General features: G+C 34.6%; 1 protein-coding gene across 3 annotated transcripts; it reads left to right on the top strand.

The window, feature by feature from the left end:
* The first annotated feature begins 3,383 nt into the window (after positions 1–3,383).
* Positions 3,384–10,327, top strand: LOC145600884 (uncharacterized). Of its 3 annotated transcripts, XR_014104331.1 has the most exons (7): positions 3,385–3,809; positions 3,937–3,978; positions 4,336–4,451; positions 4,585–4,690; positions 4,828–4,881; positions 6,244–6,540; positions 9,313–10,327. XR_014104331.1 is itself a non-coding variant. In XM_081656743.1 (6 exons), exons 1-6 carry the CDS (start codon positions 3,414–3,416, stop codon positions 6,263–6,265), a joined length of 717 nt encoding a protein of 238 aa, XP_081512869.1. In that variant the 5' UTR covers positions 3,384–3,413; the 3' UTR covers positions 6,266–6,387. The 3 variants fall into 3 exon arrangements, 2 of the variants coding, with proteins under 2 accessions (XP_081512869.1, XP_081512868.1); XM_081656743.1 differs by lacking the exon at positions 9,313–10,327 and having other exon boundaries at positions 3,384–3,809; positions 6,263–6,387; XM_081656742.1 differs by lacking the exon at positions 9,313–10,327 and having other exon boundaries at positions 6,244–6,664.
* Positions 10,328–13,168: the final 2,841 nt, after the last annotated feature.

Genomic DNA, 13,168 nt, shown 5'->3' with positions numbered 1-13,168 from the left:
TGTCTTAAGACAATTTAAAAGTAATTTGCTGATGTCATGTATAGTCTTAAGACCTAGGGCTAATCTTGCTCTTATTAGGACTTTAGGAGTATATAATTTAGTGGGCCATGTGCTTTAAATAAGGAAAATAGTACAACTTTTCCCCAAATAATAGTGTGTTGTAAATATTGTAACATTTCCATCTTAGGGGTGTTAGAAGTATAAAAAATGACAATATATAGTATAATGTTTGTTATGAGAACTTGAGAAGTACTCGTATTAATGAATACATTTTCTTGCACATTATTGGTTGAAAATCTCTCCTATGAGCTTAGTAAGATTTGACCCTAACCTTAAACATCTTAAAATTGAAAAATTAAGCAAACCAGTCCATCCTCCTATCCGAGAAAAGGTTGATGAATTAGTATTAAATGGTAAATATTGTATCTACACTAATTTAAAATTTACTTATATATCTTAAGTACCTATTCCTTATGCATGGTGACCCTTATCTTTTCTTTTTATTAAATAAACATGTACTCTATAATAAAATAAACCTCGAACTATATAAAATGTGATTCGTGTTAAAAATCATATGATTCATTCCATGTTACATTCAAGATTATGGAAGATATTTCCACCTTATAAAATTTAGTACCATAGGTTAATTAATCATATCTATTTCACCTTTCTAATATGAATTGCAATTTACAAACTATATTACATTGCAAATTTAAATATTTGGTGCAATGTTACGGTTTTGCCATTTAATTAATCACTAAAGATACTAAACAGATGATGCAATTATAATTATATATGATATTTTATGTGAAAAAGTTACACTTATTTTTTTTAAAAAAATAATATAGATAGGGCATGTTCTCTTCAGCTCAGTTCAGTTGTTATTATTCTCCTCTTACAAAATATTCAGTTCAGTTCAGTAAATCAGAACATGCCCGTAATTTTCTTTTTCATGTTTTATCAACGATGGCAATGTTCATTCCTTGTGAAGCAAATTGCGGAAATGCGGAGTAAAAACAAAGAGGATCTCCATAGGGCCCTCACATGGGCCCTTCTGTGGGCCACATGTCGTTTATTTGTTATTTGTTTTTCTATAGAAAATAGGTGAGGGGTATTGGGCCAAAAGCCTTATAGGCTTATAGCATTATGGATTGGAAAAAATTTAACAACGAAATAATGACATAATTTAGTTGAATTGGTTTACATCACCCCTGACGAAGAAGCTATAATTTATTTACTGCATATGTGAATCTCCTACACAATAAGTAATTACTAATTAGTTGAAACTTTAAACTAATTACAATCATCAATTGATTGCCATTAGTTGTTAGTTAAATCCATGATAATTGCTAACATGTTGCTACTTTTAAAGTGCCCTTGGGTGATTTGTTTCTAAAAGGGCTATTGAGTGTTGTATTATTGTGTCATCCAACAATAGTTTACACATAAATTTGATATTAGATTTTATGATTAATATTCAAACGACACATACATTGGATTTGTGTCGAAGGAGAATCCATCTACACATATAAAATTCATCCGTTACACATAAGTTTTTTTCTTTTTCAATATCCGATACACTCACATGTAAAGTTTACCTTGATATTTGTATTATGAGTACTCGTATTGATCACACTCCCATAGATCTTAACGGCTAAGTAGAGTTTTTGGGATATTTGCACTTTTTTGGCGGCTGGTTTTCGGTTGTATATTAATTTTCCCCCTTAATTCCCCTTTTAATGAGTACAATAATTTTTTTTAAAAAAAATAGCTTTACTATAAGTCAAAATAATTGCACAACAATTGAAAGTTGAAAACCAACTAAGGGAGGTAGAGGGGTCCGCAAAAATGATTGGGGACAAACAATGAAATCCAACCCCTTAAACAATGTCACATTGGTTTTAGACATAATTAGGGTTATAAGATATGTGGACCTCCTAACTATTTTTTACAATTTTGCCTTAAAAAGTCATTGCCATTATGACTTACAACAACATGATTTCCATTTTCTAACAAGAGGTAATTATTCCTTATTTTTATATGCTTTGACATTTGCATATACTTCCAAATTCATTTTATTCCGTGATAACCCCTTTTTAAAATTCCTTTTTTCGCTTTTTTTCTTTAATTTAATGTACCCTTTATTTATTTTTATTTTTTAATTAAAAGAAAAGATTAATTGTCAAATGTTATGATTATGAATTAATGATTTACCTCATCGTAAGGTCTTTTCAATTATTTTCGTCCTTTTAATATTATCTTTTCATTATTATTTGATTGGGGTCATTGAAATTGAAATGAATGAAAAAAAAAGAACAACCCTATGATATTGTACAATAGGGCTAATCTGTGTTTAGTTCTATAAGCTGGACCTAGAACAAAGGCCTGAAGCATGGGCTTTATTCTGTATTTATCCTATGATGATTGTGGATCAAGCCCAACCGTTAGTGGGTTGAACGTTGTTCATTTTGGAAGCGCTTTCACAGTGAACAATTGTGAAATCCAAAATCAACAACAATGACACTATTAAACGACTCATGCATCAACAATGGTTATGGACTTATGGGTAGGTTTGGGGGTGGGTTTGGATTTCTGACATCAACTTTTGGAAGACTATCCATACAACAATATTCTGAATAGCTACTACCTCCGTTATATATTATTTGTAACGAATTGCCATAGACTAGAGAGGAAAAATGTCTAATTATTGCAAAAAATATATAACGGAGGTAGTATGTGATTGAACCAATATCATTTGAGACTTTATAACCTATAAACCTACTGGTAAGCCTACCTTGGTTTCAAATCAATTTTTATGTCTCGAGATGTCAAGGTAATGATTGCAACTATATATTGCAGCTTTATTTGGTTAATTCGGGTCAATGGATCAGATTCACTTAATGATAATTAACCATTTCAAATAGTGTAGAAAATAATGTCATTATAAAATACTACCCCCGTCCCCTTTTGATAGTCCCTTATGGATATTTTTCACGGGAATTAATAAACACAAATAAGAATAATAAAAGTACATTGAAAAAGTAAATTGACATTGGGTATGCAAAAAAGTAGAGAGAGAAAGTAATAAAAGTATATGGGAAAACAAAATTCACATGGGAAAGTTAAATTTGCACAAATATTGTTGCAAATTGGAGGGAATTTTGGTAAAAAATTAATATTAATGGTTGTTGGAAAAAACAAATGGGGTGAACATTTTGGGACTAAAATTTGTCTATAAGAGACTATCAAAAGGGGACGGAGGAAGTATGATAAATGGGTCAAATCAGGCCGAGTTGAGTTTAGATTTTCTCTCGGTCACTTTAAGTTCGAATTTTAGGGCGGTCGGGGTCAGGAATTGACCACTCTAATTGCATTTCTTGACTACCAATGCTACAAGATAATGACGAAGTTATATGATTGAACCAATTTCATTCTTGGTTCCAAATTCCAAACAATTTACTTCCATGAAAGCACAAGTATCAGCGAAATCAAATAAAAGTTCAATGCATGTACACAAATTTCCGGCAGATTCCACACTTTCATTTCATTACCATCATCATCATCATTGCAAATTCAACCTCGCAAATAATCCTCGAATTTCTGTTGCTCTCTTTCTTTCTCTCTCAATTTCATCAGCTTTTACAACAAGAAGCAATTCTACCATGGCAATCGCCGGCGGCGATGGCGGCGGAGCTTTTACGACACTTGCTGAGAGGGTCACGTTCGAGAAAGAGATAAAAAAGAGCAAATTTATTGCCATTGCTGCTCCTGTTTACAGTGAACAATCTGCTCATTCATTTCTATCCGAGGTTAATTTCACTTGATTTTGATTTGATTGCTGTTTTTTGTAATGATATGAATTCTAGGGTTTGATTGATTTGTATTAGGGTTGTGAATTATGGTGGTTTGATTTTGATTTTGATTTCTGTTGTTTAGGTGCGTGATAATCGTGCTACTCACAATTGCTGGGCTTATAAGGTACTAAATTTACTTAATCAGATAGAATTGTTGTTGTTGTTGTTGATATGTGCATGTATGAAGCTCAAATTGAATGGTATATGGTAGGATTAAAAATTGGTTGTTATTCATTTGGCTCTTTGAAGGGTTTAATTCGACGCAAATTAGATCATACACTTGAGAACATGATGCTAATTGATTCGTACAATTCCCTAAGAAGTAGATAAAATGAAAGTGCAGGTTAAGTAGTAAGATTTAGCAAGTGCTATGATAACACCTCTACCTTGGCATTCATTTATTCAAACTTACATGATTTATGTACTGCAAATTTTCACATTGCAAAGACAAAGTTGTGTAATTATTGCTGTGTATTTGTAGATTGGGGATCAATATCGATCAAATGATGATGGTGAACCATCGGGTACTGCTGGCAAACCTATATATTCAGCGATTGATACTTCGGGTGTTGATAGAGTTATGGTAGTTGTAATCCGGTAATTATGCTTCTCTGGGGATAATTATAGTTTTTATACACTCTATAGTAGTGGCTTTTTTTTGATGGCTTTCCGTTGATATATCATGCATGCAGTTCCACCCCTTAGTTTGTTTCTTTTAATGAAATAACAGGTATTTTGGCGGTATCAAACTAGGTACTGGAGGGCTTGTTAGAGCTTACGGTGGGGTCACGTCTGAATGTCTGAGAAATGCACCGACTCGTTTAGTTAAATCAAAAGTAATGAGCTTCTTAATTTGTTTTTTGTTTTCGGACTTTATTTGACCTATAAGGAACTAAATCTGAGATGAGACTGGGCGATGTTATAATGCATCTACTTCCCTGACACTTTTATCTAAATCTTGTACTATCTGTAGGTTCCTATGGGTGTAGAGGTTTCTTTTGATCTTCTGGGGCTTCTGTACCATCAGGTTAGCTTTGCTTGCAATATTATGTCCCATTTCATTATTATTGTTAATTTTTGATGGGATTAATCCAAATTGACTATTACGGAGCATGCACTATTTTTATCTTTGATACTTTTTCTTCACTTAAAAGTACTTTCATATGTTTCTTGTAAAATTATAGCTTTATTGCATTTTGCTAAAAATGTTGAAAGTATATGAATGTGTAAAGGTCTGGCTTATAAAATTTATCTTGCTTAATAGTTATGTGTAGAGGGATATCTAAAATTTGTGGAGTAACCTTTTATAAAAGGGATGCACGCATAGTTTAGGTACGTGGGCTGTGAACTACTCGAATACGGAAGGGATACAACTAATGTTTTGTCATCTTCAACATAAGTTAAGCAAAAATAAGCTAGTTCAACAAAAATAAGTTAAGCAAAAATAAGTTAGTTCAACAAAAATAAGTCCAGCAAAAATAAGTTGAGCAAACAAAAGTAAGTTAGGAGAACAAAGCTTAAGTGAGCTATTAGTCTTCTTATGTTGTGAGGGAGTTTGTGTCATTGAGCGAGAAGATGAAGAAAAAGCAGAAGACTGTTCTCGGTTGGAACAGGGGGTGTTTGGCAAGTGGGAATTGAGGGTGGGATTGGGAACTTTAATCCCAATTGAAAAAATAAGCTTTGTTTGTTTGGTGGGAATGGAAATAAAAAAAGGGTTTGGGAATGGGATTATTTAGGGGTGAATTCCCACCATTTTATTACCTAGAAAAGGTAGGTAATAAATGGATGGGAATGAAAATAGGGGGAAAATGACATTTTTGATATTAATGAAAAGAATAAAATAATAATCTTAGTAAGGGTATTTTGGTAAAATTGTAATTTATTCCCTATATATTCCCACCCACCATTCAAACAAGATATTGGCATATTTTCATGTATTCCCATCAATTACTTCCCAATCCCATTCCCACCTTTTAATCCCCAAACTCCCATTCCCACAATCCAAACGCCCATGCCTAGACGGAGCACAATAAAGGGAGCACTTTTTATATAAATGTTTGATAACTTCCTAGAGCTTCTGATATTCACTGATTAGCAAGGTTTAACATTTTTATATATTAAGAGAACATGTATGAGTTGGATGAGCTAGCATATCTGTTCAGAGTTTGTATATGATGTTGTCATAAGATGATGTAGTGATGATTGGCCTGTGGTTCTCTATTCATTTTGGGGAGATTTTCCATGTAACATTCAGGGCATACATTGTTTCGTTGTAATTTGTGTTTTTCTAAAGTTATTATTGGCCCTTAATCTGTTATATGATCTGTTATTTAACTAATTTCTAATGCTGTATTATGGATAATACAAGACCCATTCTTTGTTTTAACAGCTCCAATCCTTTCAAGCAGTAGATGTCAAGCAAGATTATGAAACCGGTAAAGATGATACAACGATGGTGACTTTTAAGGTTGATTTTGATAAAGCTGACAGTCTAGAAGATGCTATTAAATCTAGCTGTGGCAGAGATCTTGTATTTATCAAGCATTGAATGACAAGGTTGAAAATTGCATTGCCATTTTATGCCTGACCAGAGATTGCTGGTTCTGTCACAATTCTCCTTCAGCATGAGTTGCAGAACAGCCATCAAGCATCAATGTTCTATTTTGCCACAAGCATCTACAAGCTGGTATGTACTAGGTTGCTATATATATTTATTTGATTTTTTTACACACTTTACCATGAGTCCATGATTTTCTTGTACATACATTTACATTTGACATGAATAAAATTTACTACCCATTCCCTGCCTTTATGTGTCTCTTCTTTGTTGGTTCCCTCACTATTTAATGGCCATTCTGGATTTGATGGGCTACTAAAGCTTAAGTAAAGTTGAGTGGAGCTATACAGCGTACACTCTTAGAAATAGAAATAAGAACAATAGTCTTTCTTAGTACACTCTATAGCTTTCTCATACAAGATGAACTACACTATGGCTAAACATAACGGCGTAGGAGCATTGCAACCATATATAATCCTCCAACCCACAAGCCTAATAAATGTGATTTAGATTTTAACTATGAATCATCTAGAAATAGTATTACGCTCATAGGAAGGGTAGCAATTGACCGTTAGTTATTGGTACAGAGGTGGTCAACCGAAGGCTATGGCAATTCGATTACTTAGTTACTGGTAATTTGTGCCATAAAATGGCTACTTTGAATGTGGAAATTTGGGCAACAAAATGGCTACTTTGATTGTGGAGTTTGTGCCATAAACTGGCTTGTGTGATTGTGGAAGGCATAACAATCAATGTTGGTTGTTGTTTGTGAAGGCCATAGGGATAGAGAACCCCTTTCAGTGTAAGGAAATTTAACTTGCTTACCTTCGAGGACAAAGGATTAAAATTTTACCGATCCATGGTGGCACTTTTCATGGGAACCATCATCTACACTAGATTCAAGAGATTCACAATTGATGTCCTTAGCAGACTTAAGGTTATCCCCAAAAGACCTATTCTCTTTTTTTTGCCAGTGTCCATGTGAGTTATTTAGATCTTAAATTAGTCTTGTTAGATCTATATATCATAAAAGTTGTGTGCTTATGAGCAGTTTTTGTAGGTATCCCTTGAAGTGGGGTGGCCCAAGTTGCATGTTTCTTGTAGCTTAATTACCTATAAGTGAACTCTTTGTGAATTGTGACAGTTTATCTGTCCCATTTGTAATTTTCACGTCTTTGTCCTGTTTGTTCATTACACCAACTCAGATTAATTTTCTTGCATTAGATGCAAAGTCTGTTGAATTAAATCTATCATTACACCAACTCTTGCAAATCATGAAATAGTATGTACCCCCTCTTTCCATTAATAACTTAATTAGTGAAATATTGGAAATTTGAGCATAGCACGCTTATTAACGAGACCTGTGCTATGAGGAGAGAGAATGGGCATATCCCATTTGATGAGGATAGAGATAGAGAACAACTAGTCAACTACTAAATAAGAATGTCATGTTTCAGTCATTTCGAAACAGCCACAAAAGGGACGTTTTTCACTTATTGGTGGGCGAAGGGAGCTTTTTTTGTGATGTGATGAACAAATCGATAGGTTGGAACCAGCAACTACGAACCATTACAGGTGAAAATCCTCACTTAGAAGAGTTAGAACTACCACGGATATGATCATCTACTTACTCTGCAACTTCCAACTGAAAAGCTAAAATCAAACAATGAAAACTAGATATGAAACAGAACACTTTATAGAATTCTAATAGCTGAGTATAATTTAGGATAGGTAGTGATAGCTTGAATAATTAATTGAATGGATGTGCAGCAATGGAAGGGATATTTGGAATGGTGGTTGAAGCAATAAGTAACTTGGCATAGTCATGAGGAGGTAATGTAACATTAGGGACAGAGGGCATTCATGGAAGTAGCGGGAAATTGGCTTTTGGCAGAGCAGGGGGTGGTAGGGCTTGATGGATTTGGTAGACTTTGGGATATATTGCAGTGTAGTCAGAAAATTAGCAGGCAGAAATGGTAGGATTATGGGCTTGTGCAGATTAGGAAAAATTGTTGGCAATGGTGGCAAATTTGATTTTGGTAGCTTTGGGATTGTTGGCAGCAGTGGAGAAGGCTTAGGCAATGGTGGCAAAGGAAGGGTGGGAAGTGGCAACTGGCAAGGTCGTGGGCTTGGGAAGTTTAGAAAAAATGTCTGACAATGGTGGAAAATTTGTTTGTGGGAACTTTGGGATCATTGGCAGCAGTGGTGGTAATGTACCTTGAGGTTGGGCTGGAACTCCTAATATCTGAGGGAGTTGTAGAAGATGCCGGCCTGCAAAGCTCATGTGGATTGATAAAGCTATTAGCAGAGATAAGATGTAGTAGTCTGGAATCTTTTTTTTTTTTTTTTTTTTTTTTTTTGCGCATCTGTTGCCTTCTCGATAAATATGAGCTGAATTAACCATGGAGAAATCTTGAAATATGCATCTGATATCTTTCATGAGCATTTGAATGTTCCACGGGCTTGAGAACTGACCCTGCAAAATACGAATAATAGTTAGGTTATCTCCTTCAATATAAATGTTAGAAATACCTTAAGACTTAGCAAGGAGGAGGCCAATCCGAAGGGCCCAAGCTTCTACAACGAGAGGGCTAGTTGCACTAAGTTTGAAAGAACGTGCAATTATAATAAAACCTAAATGATCACGGAGAAGGACACCTGCAGAAGCTAAACCATTAATGACAGAACCGTCAAAATTTAATTTAATAGAGCCAGGAGGGGGCGGGGACCAACTAACTAGAATGACTTTAGGGGAAGGGGGGGATAATAGGAGAGGAAGTAACATGTGAAAGATTATTGTCAATTGATAATCGATAGTGGAAATTTTGATGCTGAGGATTATAGTAGAAATTGGAGTAAAAGTAGTGCTTTTGAAAATGATAAGAGTTTCGAGTTTTCCAGGTACTCCATACTAAGAAGATGAATTTTCCTCAACGCTTTGGAGTAGAAGAATGGTTACCGCGGATAATGGAAATAGAAGGTGGAAGAGTGCCAAACCAAGAAAGCGTTTTAGGATGAGACCAAATGTTGGAAACACTGTACTACGGCAATGTGAAAAGAGATGATCCTGACTTTCTGGGTGAATAAGACAAAAGGGGCATACAGAAGGAATATCCAAATTACGGTAGAGGAAGATATCTCGAGTCGGGATACTATGATGAAGGATCTGCCAGATACAATTAGTAGGGCAGAAACTTGAAGCATGTACTAAGCAAGTGCACTTGCACTTGCACTTGTGATAATCGTTTATTCCCATCAAAAGAAACAGGTGGTGTGCAATCAGTAGAAATAATGGGTATTCAGGAAGTGGGTGATCTTGATTGTTTGGTTGTATTGGTAACAGCGAAGCCAGAGGAAGAGGAAAGATCATATAATAATAAAAAGGAGATGAAGAGAATTAAAGAAAGAGAATTTAGATGATAAAGAAAGAGAAACAAGAGACAGATAAGAAAAGTTTATTATCTGAAACATGTGCAATTGAGATTAATATGAGGTATTGCATGAAGAATAGTGGAATGAATGAGATCATAAATCGAGAGGCTGTATGGTGCATCCGACGACTCAGGAGGAAAAGCAGCATCAACAATGCTGAATTTTACTTGTCTGATTGGCTGACCATCGAACGGACCGTTCTTCAAAGCAGTGTAAAAACTTCTTTACTTAATCTCATCCTTCACAGAATTCATCTTTATCTTATCAACTTCAGCAGGAAGCGTGCAATCTAACAGTATATTAGGATCCTATAAATTAAAAGTTATAGATTAGATGCAAGCTCCAGGTTACAGAATAAAGCACAGAAATATTTGAAATGGGGAAATAAACTAACCTCATGTGGACCATTAGCCCATATGGATCTGCACTTTTATCTAAGGGTTCTGCAATCTTTGGATTATATCACATTTACAAATTAGCCGCAAACAAATCTTCCAATTATTCAAAAAAGAATGCAAGAAGCCAAGAACTGGCCAAATAAATATCATGGCTATAGTGTACTTGTTCTCAGTTGTAGAAAAACACTTCTCTGAAGACTCAAGCATTGTTTCACGGTACAACACAACCCAACGCAGAATCTACAAAAAAAAAAAAAAATTTGTTAGAACAAAAGAGAGTAATAACTCAGATATTTTACTTAGGAAAACAACCAACAAACCTTTATTTTTACTTTCGAGTAAATTCTTAGGTCTTTTATGATAGAGTCAACGTATAGCTTCCTGGGCCTTGAATTTCGATCCCATAATACTATATTAGTTGCGAGAGGAAAGGTTTTGCATAGTTGTGTTAGGACAACCGCAAAGGGGTCAGAAGCTTCAAACACTACCTTCAAAACTAAAGGTATTGCTCTTTTTTCAATACCATCACTAACTCTTTCAATGACAACCAATGAACCTGGTGAAGCTTCAATTATATGTACTCTATAGCACGCTTGGTACAACCACATATTTGTGACCCCGGTCATATCACCTTTATTCTCAAAATCTTTAGTCAACACACAAACAGCCTGTCCTTTTCGGATAACACTATTATAAACTTTACCAAGAGCATAAGAACTGCTGCAATCTGAAGTTGGTAGAGTTTAGTGATATCAACCACAAGCGGGCCCAGCTTTATCACAATTACACATCGTGACTTTGTCAATGATTTTTTACAGCCTCTATATATACGATTAACTAATCTTCAAAACGTTTGATAGTCAATGTCTCATCAGGAAGTCTTACACCAAATTCAAAGAGTGTTTTCAGATTAGTAGGATCATGTTTTAGAACTTGAGTACACAGCCCAAACAAAAATGGTTCCTTCATAAAAGTTTTTTTGTCTGCGTCATAGAATTATTGGATACAAAATTATGAGTAATCTATCAATAACAATAGTTCTATCGATAATAGTGTGTAATATAATACATTTACAGTTTCATGTAATTTGTTAATTTATATATAATTATAATATAATTTATTTTATTCACTTAATTTGAACCACTTATATAAAATACTAGATTAGATCTGTGCAATGCTCAGGTTTAACAAAATTAGACTATGAATTATTACTCCTCCGTGTTTTTTTTAAGTGTTACAGTGTGACCCGTACATAGTTTTAGATAATTTAATTGACTAAAATAAAATAAGAGGTAAGTGGGTTAGTTTGAGCATTAAAAAATTGTAAAAAAAGATAGTGAAATTAATAGTTTATTGAAAAGTAATGAATGTGAGAAGGAAGATATAATAAAAAAAAAGTAGTAGTGGGTTTGGGTAGGGACCATGAGAGGTGAGTGATATAATATTTTAATGTAACTTTTTGCCAAAAAAGGAAGTGTAACACTTATTAAAATACGGTCGGGTTTGATAAGTGTAACACTTATAAAAACACGGAGGGAGTACAATCTTTGAAAAGTTATACAATAATTTACACAAAAGAGAGAGATATAGTTACCTAAAATATTGTATTAGTAGATTTGATGTATGACTCTATACTTCCTGAACTTTTTTCGAATTTATAAACCCGTAAAGTGAGTGGAATCATTATACTACATGCAACAGTCTGTTTAAATGCTTTATTATAAATTTATAAGTCGCAAAGTAGATTTAAAGACTAAAGACCCAAGAGTTGCTTCTGCTTGTGATCTACCAGCTTGTTTTTATATTTTAGGTAGTGATGACACTTGACATATCTTAATACATTAGTATTTCATATATTGCATGAACTAAATAATTTCCTTTGTCTAACATGCATCTCATTTCATGATATATCTATTAATTTATGTTTTATTACATCTGCATGTAGATTTATACTTCAGTTGCATGCTTGTACATGAGTCTCAAATTGCAGTTACATAATATCTTTCGATTTAAACAGAGGTGAGTTTTCAAACAATTTTTTGAAAAATAATTAAATTTTTATTAAAACATAATGTATAGTAGTATTTTACAAATATAATGAATCCAAACAATTACAAACAAAAAAAAACTCTCTCAGATACAACAGGAGGCCAACTAAGTCATCCAACAAGCTGGAAATCCTGACCAAAAGAAATAATGGAAAGCATAGTACAAGTGATGAATATAACAAAACAAGTACAGTAAAGAAATTGTGATAGCTGATTATATGTAAGGAAGGCACTCATGAAATCTTAGTAAATTATTGGGATGGTGGTGGTGTGAGGGAAGGTATGGTAGGAATGGTGGTTGGGACGGTAGGCATGGCAGGAAGAGGAGGCATTGTCAACTTTGGAGCAGAAGGCATTGGTGGCAAAGTGGCTTTTGGCAGAGCAGGGGCAGCTGGCAAAGGTGGCATAGCTGCAGGTTTCGGAAGGTTTGTTGCAGAAGGCATTGTGGGTAGAGGATTGGCCGGCATTGGTGGCATAGTTGCTTGTGGCAGTTTTGGAACTGCTGGCATTGGTGGCATGGCTGCTTGTGGCAGTTTTGGAACTGCTGGCATTGGTGGCATAGTTGCTTGTGGCAGTTTTGGAACTACTGGCATTGGTGGCATGGCTGCTTGTGGCAGTTTTGGAACTGTTGGCATTGGTGGCATGCTAAGCTTGGGCATTGATGGAAGAGGTGGAAGTGTTTGCAGAAGATGTCGGGCTGCAAAGCTCATTTCAAAGCTCGAGACTGAAAGAGCTAAAATTAAAGAGAAGACGAAGTAGTGCCTTGAAGATGCCATTTGGTATGCTAAGAGCTCTAGTGTTGTTTGTATTTTGGGTATAAAACTATAAATGTTTGCTTGAGTTTGCTGTGAGATATATGGTTATTGATTGGAATTTATA

This window comes from Chenopodium album, chromosome 21 (assembly GCF_948465745.1).
Source record: "Chenopodium album chromosome 21, dcCheAlbu1.1, whole genome shotgun sequence".
Taxonomy (NCBI): Eukaryota; Viridiplantae; Streptophyta; class Magnoliopsida; order Caryophyllales; family Amaranthaceae; genus Chenopodium; species Chenopodium album.
This window is presented reverse-complemented; position numbering and strand designations above follow the sequence as displayed.